We start from the raw sequence: 13,673 nt of genomic DNA on the forward strand, positions 1-13,673 counted from the left end.
TCTGGCCTTAAACACTGCTAGGGAGGGGGCATCCTGGGGGGGGATGCTAGGGGGGAGAGGGTGCTATTTCTAACAGAGAAGCTTCAGTTTTGAAATCCATAGATCCTGGAAGTAGGCTTCTCACTTCTTTGAGTTCTGCTGTTAAGCCAGCTCAGCCATCATCCATCTGTATGAGTTTCAGGGTATGTCTAGGCAGCCACATGTGGTCCATTGCATGCCCAGCCTCTCAGGTGACCAGGTACTCTCCACAAGTTGCAGACCAACTGCACCTGGCAAATCCTGCTGATCTTGGCTGGAGCACCTCTCCTATGAAGAGAGGCTGAGAGAGTTGGGGCTGTTCAGCCTGGAGAAGAGAAGGCTCCAGGGAGACCTCCTAGCAGCCTTCCAGTACCTGAACGGGGCCTACAGGAAAGCGGGAGAGGGGCTTTTTACAAGGGAATGTAGTGACAGGATGAGGGTAATGGTTTTAAACTGAAAGAGGGTAGATTTAGATGAGATATTAGGAAGAAATTCTTTCCTGTGAGGGTGGTGAGACACTGGCACAGGTTGCCCAGAGAAGCTGTGGATGCCCCCTCCCTGGCAGTGTTCAAGGCCAGGTTTGATGGGGCTTTGAGCAACCTGGTCTAGCGGAAGGTGTTGGGGCAGTTGGAACTAGATGATCTTTAAGGTCCCTTCCAACCGAAACCATTCTATGATTCTACAATCTTTGTCACTGCAAGGCATCATACCATACGAGACGTAGAAAGATCAAACACTGTGTTTAAAAAAAGGCGATACTTGCACAGAAGGCTGTGCTGTCATTCAGAGAGACCTGGACAGGCTGGAGAGTTGGACGGGGAGAAATTTAATGAAATATAACAAGGGCAAGTGTAGAGTCCTGCATCTGGGCAAGAACAACCCCATGCATGAGTACAAGTTGGGGACAGAGCTGTTGGAGAGCAGCATATGGGAAAGGGACCTGGGGGTCCTAGTGGACAACAGGATGACCATGAGCCAGCAGTGTGCCCTTGTGGCCAAGAAGGCCAATGGCATCCTGGGGTGTATTAGAAGGGGTGTGGTTAGCAGGTCAAGAGAGGTTCTCCTCCCCCTCTACTCTGCCCTGGTGAGGACGCATCTGGAATATTGTGTCCAGTTCTGGGCCCCTCAGTTCAAGAAGGACAGGGAACTGCTAGAGAGAGTCCAGCGCAGAGCCATGAAGATGATTAAGGGAGTGGAACATCTCCCTTATGAGGAGAGGCTGAGGGAGCTGGGTCTCTTTAGCTTAGAGAAGAGGAGACTGAGGGGTGACCTCATTAATGTTTATAAATATGTAAAGGGCAAGTGTCATGAGGATGGAGCCAGGCTCTTCTCAGTGACATCCCTTGACAGGACAAGGGGGCAATGGGTGCAAGCTGGAACACAGGAGGTTCCACATAAATTTGAGGAAAAACTTCTTTATGGTGAGGGTGACCGAACACTGGAACAGGCTGCCCAGAGAGGTTGTGGAGTCTCCTTCTCTGGAGACATTCAAAACCCGCCTGGACGCGTTCCTGTGTGATATGTTTAGGCAATCCTGCTCCGGCAGGGGGATTGGACTAGATGATCTTTCGAGGTCCCTTTCAATCCCTAACATTCTGTGATTCTGTGATAATCTCTTCATCCAGAGAGATCTCCTAGGTTATTTCATTTCTTCTTGCCTTCTGTTTCCCTTCAGTCCCCTAAAGTCAACAGACAAGCTCCAGATCTACCATAGTGAGGGAGATTAGACTCTGATCTTTCATATCTCACTTCAGGATAGTACAAGTCTGAAATCTTCTCCTGAGGAACAGGAAATGTAGTGGGATGTTGCCATAACAGCTTGACTGTAGAAAATGCCATGTTGTCACGTGCAAGCATCCCCTGACAGTGGAGTACTTTTGCAAGAGCCTTTGGACATACTTGCATGAATGTAAGAGCAGCATCATTTCTCATATTCATACAGCATTCATAGAAATTCTGTTTTCTGAGTAATTGCACTTTTAGGAACATTATCAACAAATCCTTCAGGCACAGGTTACATGGGAGCATCAGTAACTGCCAACAGCTCTGCAGGAAGACAGTGGCAAGGGTTGCAGAAACCTGACAAAGGTGTTGGACAATTCTTTCTTTCAGAATTAATGCCACTTGAGGGCCTAGAGTTAGTAGGTTTAGAGGCAGACAGACTGGGCTAATTCTGGACTTCTTGTGAGTCTAATTTAATTCCTAGAAGTGGAGCTGTGTCTGCTCAAGCTTGGCTCCAGACCATCTTTTCCAAAAGCAGTCAGGCACCAGTGCAATTGTCAGAGTCACCTAACTCCCACTGATGCTAGTTATGTGCCTTTTGAAAATCCCACTCAGGGCGACTGCAAATCTGGCCCCGAGTATATTCACTTCAGTTTATTCAGCTGTAATCATGGGTCAGCTCTGCTCACACTGGAATCCTTCCATTGAACTGCTCACTTTCCTGGCACAGCAAAGACCTATATCACTGAGGTGAGGGGGGCAAAAATTAATTCTGCATATTGGAAACGGAAAACTGAAGCTATTGAAGAGGAAGAATGTGATGAATCAGTTCTCTACAGTTAAGTGATACTAAAGCTAGCTCTAACTTAGGAACAGCACAGAGTATTTTATTGTTGATCAACTCCCCTTCTCCCTTTGCTGTTCCCCATACAAGTATCTGGAGACGATGGTACTCTGTTTGCCAGTCAACAAGGACACAGTGTTATACATCAAACCACAAGCAAGCCCAGACTAAGAGCCTGCATTTGAGCAGTCCCAGCACTGATGTTATACCTGGGCTTTATTAATGCAGGAACCTCATTAATCTGAACACTTTGGGACCATAGAGCCATCTGAATTAATGAAAGCTCCCATTGCTGATGTGTAGTCAGAACCAACGTGAAGTCGTATTCCTTTTTTTCCCTGTAAATTAGTATTTTGGCATAAAACAAAGCAAAAAAAGTCAAGAAGTTTAGCATGCATGCACTAAATATAAGCATAACCCTGGAAGACACAGGAGCAGCTGATGCAGGAGCTGGTTATCTTTTGACTAACTGAGCTGCTTGGATTAGCAAATTCTGGAATAACATCATTACAGGCCCCAAGAAACTGGAAACCTCATATATTGATTCTCCTGGGCCTTGGAAGGAACTTCAGAAACAGATCAGAAACTCTTAGCTCAGGCCTATCTCAAGATTGAACTTCTGAATCTTCAAATCCTCTGCTTATTATTTTTAATCTGTCTTCGTATTTTCTGTGCCTAAGAGCGTATTGTTTCTGGCAATGACATTAGTTTGTCCATTTGTTTCCAGACACAGTCAGAGGCAAGCGGTCAGCATCTAAGACATGATTTACTGAGGTCTCAGCGTCTCCTATGATGTCATGGTTATTTATTTCCTAAGGAAATCATCTCCCTGGCAGAGTAAACTCATTTAAAGAACTAATGTTAATTGGAAACTGCCAAACAAATGCTTGTGAATTACAGAGCCGAGAAGTGAATAAAAGACACACACACACACACACACTGACCGTCTGTTGATGAAGCAGGAAAAAAACCTTCCCTTTCCCTTTCATCCCCAATTCTCTTGCTGATCAGAGAAACAGGAGGGCTGCAGAATAGCTGGGAATGAACTGCCACCGTGTGGCCAAGGGACAGTTTTAGCTGCCTTTCTAGAAATCTTCAAGAGCTGTTGTTCTAAGTGACAGTCCCCAGCACTTACTAAGGAAAGTTTTGTGCCTGATCTCACATTTCACTTCGGCGGCACTTGCAGTGCCTCCCCAGCAGTGGCCATAGGCTTCTTGGTGAGGTCTTGCTCCCTTCTCAGTCTCACTTTAATAAAAGGGTGGACCTATTTTCTCTAATAGGTCACCTCATCTTCCGAAAGGGGTCAGGGTATCATAATCACTGAGACATTCAGGTGATGATACCTGGTCTTGCCTTTGAAAACATCGATAATTTTTTAATAAGACAAGCCTGTTAGTAGAAAAGTTTATATCATGCACTAAATTACTGCTAATCAAGTAACAGACTCTATCCTCTGCTTCTCAGGCCGGTCTAAATCTCATATGTTCTGATTTGCCCTAAAATTCTTTCTGAACAATGTGGTTTTCTAGCCATTAAAAACTCAAGATAAGTAAAGAGTTCCACTAACTTGATGCAACTTGATTCCACTCTACCATGGGTGTGACTCAGAGCTATAGGCCCATAAGGTGGTAAAAGCCCCCTAAACACAGCCTGCTGTGACCGGCCAGCTTCCTGCTGCTTTCATCTCCTTGTGGACCTGCTCCACTGTGAAAATAGAACAGATGCTCTCCTGAATTTGCCCAAGCAGAACTGCAAACTGACCCTACAGCTGTGAGAATTTTGAAGACATCTACTAGGTGCTAATGTAATATTTTTCATACACCCCATTCAATCCAGAGCAGCAGATAACTATGTATCTTTGCTATGCATTACCTTGGAGGTCTTCCTGCATTACTTAATGTGGTGCTGACACCTTCTGCCTTCAGAGTATCTTTATGGCACTGGAAGATTCAAACCAGAGCGCATATCTTGTCCAGCTGCCAACTTTCCATTAGCTGCCTATATTTCATCTGTTTCTGCCAAAGGTGCTTACAATTTCAGCTCACTTACGTGCATCATGATTACACCAAGTTGCTCAACACAAAAGGACAAAATTATTTTGAATCCCCCAGGACATGATTTGTTCAGTAGACTTCATCTCTCTTCAGTTACTGGGTTCTTGTACACAGTGTCTTTACTTTCTCAAGGACAGCTGTGGATGTGATAGCACTGAAATTAATAGCCAAGCCCCATCAGAGCTAGTGCTCAGCAATGACACTAGCTAAAGGAACTTGAAATACCCCAATACTTCAGCTGAGCTGGATTTGAAACCACAAAATAAGAGGTGATCTCCTAAAGATCCTGCCTATTAATCCAGTGCACTCTGGGAAAGACCTTTTGTCTGTCAGTGCTGTGGGGAATGCTCGCATACAGTGGCCTTGATCGATAGAGCTCCTAGTTGATGCACTTCATTATCAGGGCCCAGGGACATGACCGAAAGATCTCTCTAATAACCTCTGCAAGGGATCTAGGTCATACAGATCTCTGCTGGTCATGAATAATTCTTCTGTATGACTTGCATTGTCAGAGCACCTACAGCAGGTGCTTAATTTGAACGTTGCAATGCCTGAAAGTAACTGCATGTTTCAGCAAGGTCACTTAGAGGGCCTACCCAAGGCACACAGAGTCCCTTTAGTGTCAGTGCAGAGAGCTCTGCCTCCAAAGGCCTTGGGGGAATAATTCAGAGCAGCCAAGGAGCACCTTGGTAGGGCGACCAGCTGCTCCTGGAAACTGTGTGGAAAGCTGCCTAGAGTGAGTTGGTGTTAGGTCTGTCTCGGGGCAATACAGAGAGTGCTGCCACTCCCACTAAACCATTCTCTGAGGAGGCAGTTAACACGAGGGATGGAAGTGCTTCCCTTTCCTCTCTCCTTCTCCCTTTCTGCTCAGCTGCCCTGTTCTAGCACAGGTAGCACAACACCCAGCTTCTGGGCTTGAACCCTCAGTTCCCATCTCCCCAGAGAGTGCCCTAAGATGCTAGGGCCTCTCTCCATAGGTCTGTTGGAGTTGAGACGTGTCCAGAGGAGCTCTCAAGAGCTAATATGTAGAAGAAGGAAGATGCCTACATTTGTGGGATAGGAGGTAGAAAGTGTTCTCAGAGAAAAACTGCTTTATTTTACTTATCTAATTAAAATTTCCTAAGATGATAACAGGTTTGAAATGAGGTTTAAGAAAAGGGGAAAAAAAATCACAGAATCCAAATTGAAATTACAAATCTTTTCTTTCCCTCTCTGTCTCTTATTGGTGAAAGCAAACACATATCTCACACTGGAGCCTGTGTGCTGGACGGCAGGGGGACCCTTACCCCCTGTCACAGCAGGTAACCAGAGATACCTCCGTTTTACAAGGACAGACAAGAAGTCACAGGGAAGGTCAAACAAGCTGAAGCAGTCTGGTTCTGCAAATCACAGTGCATCTTTAAACAACAGCAAAAAGATGAGCTGCTCCAGTGAGTAAAACCTTGGCACTACGAACATGAAGCACAGCCCAGGGTAGAACACTGTTGGAATCCTTTTCTTCTTCTTTCATCAGTATTTTAATTATGCACATGCCTAATTCTGTTGTAGTAACTCAAAAAGACGATGAGGTATTCTGTCAGCATCCATCCATGTTGCAGGTTCTAGTAACAAAAAGGGGACCAAACACTCAGTAAAAATGTTCCTCGGCAACTTCATCATGAGATTCTGCTTGGAGGGGGGTTTCAGGGTGACACAGTTATCAACAACGTGCAGTTTTGAGCACTGTCCCCCTTCTCTCACACATACACAGAGCTGCAGCCTTGAGGCACGTCAGGAACGAGGGGTGTTTGGAGCATGCTGCGCTCTGGCTGTCCCACCTGGCTGAGTGGCCTTAAAATGATCATATGTCAAAGGTAGAACAGTTTTAAAAACAGTTATGATGTTCAGTTCAAGGCAGTCAGGACAGGACTGGGGAGGTGCAAAGGCAGCAACACTGTACAGAGAATACAGACTAATCGTGAGAAGCACCAACAGCAGGGAAACAAAACCTAGATCTTAATTTAAACTCTTCACAAAGATATATCAATGATGTTGGTTAAACTGGTCATTTTCAAGAGGATGCAGACTAGACAAATGCACCTTCAGAATTAAAGTGCTACCAAAACAGTTCCTCCCTCCCCTTCGTGAACACCACTAGAAAAAGAAACAAAATACTTCAATCAAACAGGAGATGCCATCTCTGAATGGAGGAACATGCGTTTTTTTTGTCACTTTCCTATCTCATGACAGAAAGTGTCCTAGATCAGTGAGATCTGAGAGAGGTACTTCCACCTCATGGCAGAAATGCTGTGAATAACTCAGTCCCAAAGACTAGGAACATAAATCAGCAAGAATTACCACATGCCAAATGTGCTGTGTGGTGGGCACAAGGTTTATGAAGGTTATGATATATCAGATGGGTTATTTTGATGGCCAGTGCGTTAGGAAATTTACCCAAGCCCATGGACACAAAATCTACTGAACATAGAAATAAGAAAACACCAGTGAATCACCACCTGGTCATACCAGTGCTGTCATGGTCCATCTGTCATAGTGAACCACCAATTGAACACCAGATGAAAAAAAACAGAGTAAGCAAAGGCTTGATCCCAAACATCTCAGCAAATTCTTAAGACAAAGCATGATCTGGGGGATGTGGCTCAGACTGATGCCTGTGATATAAATGGTATGGCCCTATCTGAAGGGCCATAGGCTAGTATCTCCACAGGGTGCTATCTCCTTGTCACTTTCTATGCATTTTTACATTGCTGTACATCAGTAAAATAGGCAGAGTACGGATCTTAACAATTCCAAGTATCACCTGGAAGGCATATCACCTCTAAGATGGAAGAGCCTGAAAAGGAACACTGCTAGACTGCATTCTTCCTAATATAAAGTCTTTAATGATGAAGTAGCAGAATTCCAAATATTGGGTATAATCTAATGCTGATGCAGTGGATTTTCTGTGAACTGTCTTCTGCCCTTGAGAATAACCTTTGCTCCAATGTATTCACGAAGTGTTCTTCTCTAAGACATTAAGCCTTTCTAGTGTACACTGGGATGTCTAGATTTGGCAACCAGGTGTTGAAATAGATGAAAACTAACAGGTGGTGTAACTATATGAAAAAAGTTGTATACTTTTTCATACATTTTTAAGTTATATGCTTATATTCATACATTTTTGCATTCAGTGAATCCCTTGATGTTGTACCCAAGAACAGAACCATTCCCAACAGCAAGCAGAGTACAAGATAGCTTGTTCTTTCAAAACACACTGGAGCAGTTCCTCAAAACACAGGTTTCTAATGCTGATTCCTTCACTGCAGCTTCTTCTGCTTCTACCACAGTCTGCTTGTACCTCAGTGCTGCTGTTTACTCTCAGATCAGAGTCAATGATGGCACATACAAATTTTCACATGCAAAAAAAAAGGAGAAAATTCTGTTTCAGTGCTCTGAAGTTGGAAACACTGGTGCAAAGAGCTCCAATGTATTAGCTGAATTGCTTGAATTGCTTTGCAGTACTGGAGTCAGAAGTAAAATTACTGCACCATGCAATCTCTGAATCATTGCTTTCAATAACAGCACTAGAAAAAAAGCCTTATCAAGTTGGAGTTCCCTCCAAGATGAATGACAAAGCAGTATTGTTAGGCACAATGAACTCAATGAGTTAAACCCTCATATAAGTCCAATGTTGGAATAGCCATGGCTTAAAATATGTCCCACACAAAGAACCTTCAGTGACTGCACATGTCACTTCTAGAGCGTAAGAGTTGGGTCAGAGGTAAAAAAAAAAAAACAAAAAAGAAGCAAGTCTTACATGCCCTATTTCATATATTCTGTGTTCAGCTTTCTTTCTTATGTGTTTTGGGCTTAAATTTTAAAGTGCTGTATGCCCCTTCCACAGCTTTGGGCAAGTACATGGGATGTCTTTCCAACCTCTTCCTAGAGCCAGTGGTTCTCCGCTGGCTGTTTCTTTGAGACTGGTTTGCAGCTTTTGCTGTTTGGGCAGTATCTTGTGAGTATCTCCGGGGAGCACGAAGGATCCAGTTTGAATGTAAACTGTGTTCGCTTGTGCTGGTAGCAACTGAAAGAGAAGATAATCTGGTGTTAACAGTTTGCCAGTGATATTTTCACATGCACAGTGAGAGAACAGGGTGCCTGCTGGGTCCTTCCTGAAGGTAATGCTCAGAAACAACCTGGTTTCACTACAGGATATTGCTTGGGATCGGATTCATCTTACATAGTATTTCAGTGTCTGCAGTGTAAATACATATGTCAGAGCTAGTCCCTTTATACACACTTTTAGGGCACAGCTAATCTGACCAATTCCAGATATCCACCTTAGCCTAAGACAAAGGAGAGAAATGACTGCTTCTCTTCACTGATTATACAGGATAGATGATGAGCTCAGATGGGCACATCTTCATTTAGTTGGGCACTGCCATCCTTTCTGATGGAAACACCATTATTTAGCTTAATCTCTAAATGACTTCTTTTTTGCTAGTTGGAGAGAAAACATCCAGCCATTTCTTAATGAGAAAAATGAAAACCAGATGAAGAAATAATTATATTTTTTTATAGCTCGTCTCCAAAGACAGCTTGGGGTAGAGAAGCAAGGATGGAATTCAGCCTTGGGCAGAAGGCAAGCACTATTCCAGCACTACGCATGCTACATTTGATCATGTAATGGCCACACATAAAATAGTTGCAACCTTTCAACAGGGAACAAGCAATGTACTGCTGTAGTTTCACATACTGCCTGTAATGGTCCTGGATTTCAGAAGGAAACTTGGAGGAAAACTGTGTCCATTAAATAAGTAAACGTGGTCTTACAATGCCACTCCTCCCTCTACCCTCTGCACACCAAAAGCAATTATGTTTCGGCTGGTTTATACTGCACCATCAAAATCAACATCCGCATTTGGCAGATCCACGTCAGGAGCTCTTCGCCATCTCTCTGAATCCAGGTCTGCAATAACTGAGTCAAAGAAAGCTATTGCTTCTCTTACATCTGAACTGGACTGTGGGCCTCTTCTCTCCATGGATGTCTGCTGATCATATAGGGGGAAAAAAGAGTTAGCTAAGGGTTGAGCACAATGACTTCTTAATGAGTGAACTGTATAAGGAAGATGCAAAAATTGTATTTGATTCCATACTTCAAGCTGCCAGAAAAGGACACAGGTCCAGATAACTCCACAGTTTGTAGTTATCAAAGAAAGCAGGACAGCAGTCTAACAAATGTCCATCTTGTTACATGGTCAACACCAAACATCTTCCACTTGGGCACTGCTAACCAGGTGTTATAAAATCCCTCAGAATTCCCATATCAGGCCACTTAGTCAAGTGGTTAAGTGACAGCTGGACTTTGAGGCTGAATTTATTCTACCTAGCAGCAGGCACCTAATGAGACACACATTAGAAATGTAGTCATGCAGGGTTCCTTCTGTAACTAATGCAGGGCTCGAGTACCTTCAGAAGATGAGTCAGGCCTTAGGCAGGCTGAATTCCCCTCTGGAGCAGCTCTTTCTTTTAGCTGCTGAGGGATTGTGGGGTAACTTGGTTACTAATTTAAGCATCTTATTAAAAAGCCTAGGTTAGGCTAAATGAATCCAGGTTGAAATTGCTGAAGTCTTTTTGAAATGGAAAAGGACTACATGCACTAAAATATGAGTCATTCAACACTGTGATAATTGCCACAGGAAAGCCACAGGGTTTAAAATTAGGAGCCTGTCTTGATAAAAAAAGCAAATGCCTATCTCTAAATGCTGAAGCAGTCATAAAGCCCCAGTTAGAAAATCTGTAGGTCCACATCGGATGAATACTTCCTGCCAGGCTCCACCTAATGAAGGGCTGTATATTTTCCCTAGCAGTCCAAGCTAGGTGTATTGCCAGGCAGCAATACCAGGTCAGAAAAGTACTACCTTGGGTTTCAAACATGCAAGTGAAAGGTACATGCTGTATCACATCTCTGAAGGACCAGCTTGCTCCCCATTCTGTGGAGGCAGAGAGATGAGCTAGATTATTCCCCTCCTGACATTACAGGTTGATTGACATCCTCACAAGTGCTAAAAGATAACTACTACCACACATCTACTGAAAATAGTGACTGCTATTATGACTAAGCCCTTAATGGTTAAAAGACATTTTAAAGAAATGCCTATGTACTTCCAGCATGTGACACACCTCTCTATTCTTCTCTCTCTCTAGACCCAATTAGCAAATTTTGAATCCACAGTCAGCCTGTAGTCCAGGCCCCAGGGATCTTTGGATTAAACCTCCCATGAGGACAGGGTTGTCTGGACAAAGTACCTTCCCATTAATCATGCAGCAGGTAGGAGAAAGAAGTGAATTTCCACTGACAGGTAATTTAACACAAATAGATAGTTAGGGACAAAACCATTCAAGCCTGTTGATAAAACAAACCTTACAATCTGTGACCATAACATTTGTAGTCAGGAAGCAGAGTATTCTGTCTGTTCTAGAAGTCTTCTTGACCTTTCCCTAATTTTTCCTAAGCCAAGGCTGTGCGGCTGTGACCCTGCCATTTGTGTCGGCAAGAATGGCTCATATGGGTGGCATATCCTGCTGATGTTCCTGTCTGTTCCTAAGGGGATGGCTCATGGAGATAGTGTGCCAGCCAGTACCAGGGCTGTTCATACGTAAGAGCTAGCTGGCCATAGTCAGATGACAGCACTCAGCCTCAGCCGGTGGGAGATTCACTTGTTTGTCAAAGGCAAGTTAAGCTTTTGGAATTTTTCTTAAGTGGTATTTTCAGTGGCAAATCTTAGAAATTCACAAACCTGCATGAAGCCTAAGTGTGCAAAATCTATCTCCCAGCCTTCTGGTCCGTGGTTTCAGTACCCTTTTGCACTCATTTTTTCGCACCTGGCTGGTGGTTAGTCATGTACTGCTCTGCTACATCACTGCTCAGCTCATCAAGGAACTGGCATGCTGTAAATCTCCATTGCCTCAAGCCAATCTTTGTGTGACAGTGCACAAAGTCAGTTCACAGACTGTATCTATAGTGTTGAGATTCATCTCCTGGCACCACCAGACCACTCTCCTATATCGCAGTCATTCTCTTTGGATGTTTCCCTGGCCCTAAAGAGTAATGTCTTTATAAAATCTATCTTCTCCAGCCTGCTGGGCTGAGTACTGTTTCGTACTATTATTCCTGGCTTCTGAGAGTCACTGTTCAAAGCATGAAAAAGATGGCATGAAGACCAATAAAACCAAATGAAAAATTCCCACTGACTGAATGGGTATTAGATCAAAAAGTATAATTAAAAAATGTGGTATCTAACCCTAAACATGTTAGGACACATGTGAACCTTGTCCTTTGGTTAAGCAATGCCTGCAACAGAGCTCGACTTCAGCCGTTCTGACATTCTGCTGTGACAGAACATCTAAATGTGCCAATAACTTTTTGGTAAAGTCTACCTGGCCTAATCAGTAAGTCAGCCATACATTTCTTCTTCCCACCATCCCCATTAGTATCTAGTTTAAAGATGGCACTGGGTAACCTGTGAGTCTGCTGTCAAAGACATGTTTGTGGTCATGTTACCTAGCAGATCACCCCACCCGCTGCAATTCTTTCCTTTGTCCTCACTGAATGAAGTCCAGAGTCACATTAACGCCTGAACTGTCTAGAGACATGCAGTCTATAAACTGTAGGCAGGAGGAAGCTTTGCAATGCTTTTCTTTCTAGGATACATAGAAATAGTCTGCACCAAAGATGATATTTCAGTTTTATTTTTGTGGTGTCATTACAGTAAAAGCTGAAGAATTATACCATCTCAAAATTTCCTGCCAACTTATTAACAGAGAAAGGAACCCTTAAGAAGTCCTCATGCCCTACAGCCTATCAGTAGAGCTTGCACCAATGTTAGACGAGGCACTGACAAACTAACTGACCAGTCAGAAAAAATCCTCTTTGTTTCAATGAATTTACAATTATTTTGTGTAAGCAATTTTATGCCAATAAAAAGGCTGCCAGTAAACTTAGGGATTACTGTGCTTGTCAGTCATTAACAGCTATAAATAACCATAGTGGAGGATTCTGAGGCACTTAAATAGCCTGTCAGAGTATCAAAAGAACAGCTCACTCTTTCATAACATGTTTTCAGATACTTCCCATACTCTCATACCTCTTTCGTTCTCCTGTTTTTTCCCCCTTCACACAAACATAGACGTATCCATTTCTTTCCAGGACCAGTCATTCATACTTAATTTCACACTATTCAGAAAGAATCTTAAGGCATTTATCAGCATTGCTAATGATGTAACAGTAAAAAGACAACTGTCTGAGACCAATAAAACAGAAAATCAACATAGGGCATACACGTAATTGCTTCATGGTGTAAGATCAAGCAGATGGCAAAAGTTCTTATGAATTACCTTAGAAGACTCTTTGGAAGGAAGTGGAAGAAATGACTTCTTTCCAGTTTTGGATGATTTTGTGGGTGTTGGGGAATCTGCAACCATATGCATGGACTTCAAGTTGTTGATGTTGTCAAGATATTTTTTCCTCAAGGCTAACAGATCCTGTAAGTACTTCAAGCAGTCCTGAGTCTTAGAGTACATCCAGTCTCTATCTTCCTCTTTTGGCTGGAAGCAAGAATCGATGCTGGTTGTACTTTTGCATTTTTTTAGTGATTCACTAACTTTTTCCTGCTCATCTCCAAAGACATACATAGAAGTGCTGCGGATCAATCTCACCGCAGAACCTGTGCCATTACAGTAAGGGATGTCATATGTCACATTTCTTCGGTGGGAGTTGGGGTGAAATATAGAGTGGATCTTCTTGAACATAGTGTGTTACTTCCTTTTCTTTATAACTTTCCCCTTTCAGCTCCTTAATTTAACCCTAGATCTGGTAATCAGCAGCTGTTACTCTTGTCGTCAGCAGACGGACAATTTTGCCACTTACTGTAATGAGAAGAAAAAAAAAACCTATTGCTGCAAAAATTGCATCCAGTCTAATACATTGTGAAGAGCGTGATCGCAACACAGAAGTGTGTTTTCTATTCCATTTGTGTCAGTTAAATAGCTTTATC

At 43.1% G+C, this 13,673-nt stretch overlaps 1 protein-coding gene across 1 annotated transcript; it reads right to left on the reverse strand.

The window, feature by feature from the left end:
* Nucleotides 1-8,459: 8,459 nt before the first annotated feature.
* Nucleotides 8,460-13,428, reverse strand: C2H13orf42 (chromosome 2 C13orf42 homolog). The gene is made up of 3 exons (XM_068395316.1): nucleotides 13,015-13,428; nucleotides 9,518-9,665; nucleotides 8,460-8,701 (listed from the first exon to the last, which is right to left on the reverse strand). The coding sequence occupies exons 1-3, from the start codon at nucleotides 13,426-13,428 to the stop codon at nucleotides 8,460-8,462; spliced, it is 804 nt and encodes a 267-aa protein (XP_068251417.1).
* Nucleotides 13,429-13,673: the final 245 nt, after the last annotated feature.

The sequence above is a fragment of the Nyctibius grandis genome, chromosome 2 (assembly GCF_013368605.1).
Source record: "Nyctibius grandis isolate bNycGra1 chromosome 2, bNycGra1.pri, whole genome shotgun sequence".
NCBI lineage: Eukaryota > Metazoa > Chordata > Aves > Nyctibiiformes > Nyctibiidae > Nyctibius > Nyctibius grandis.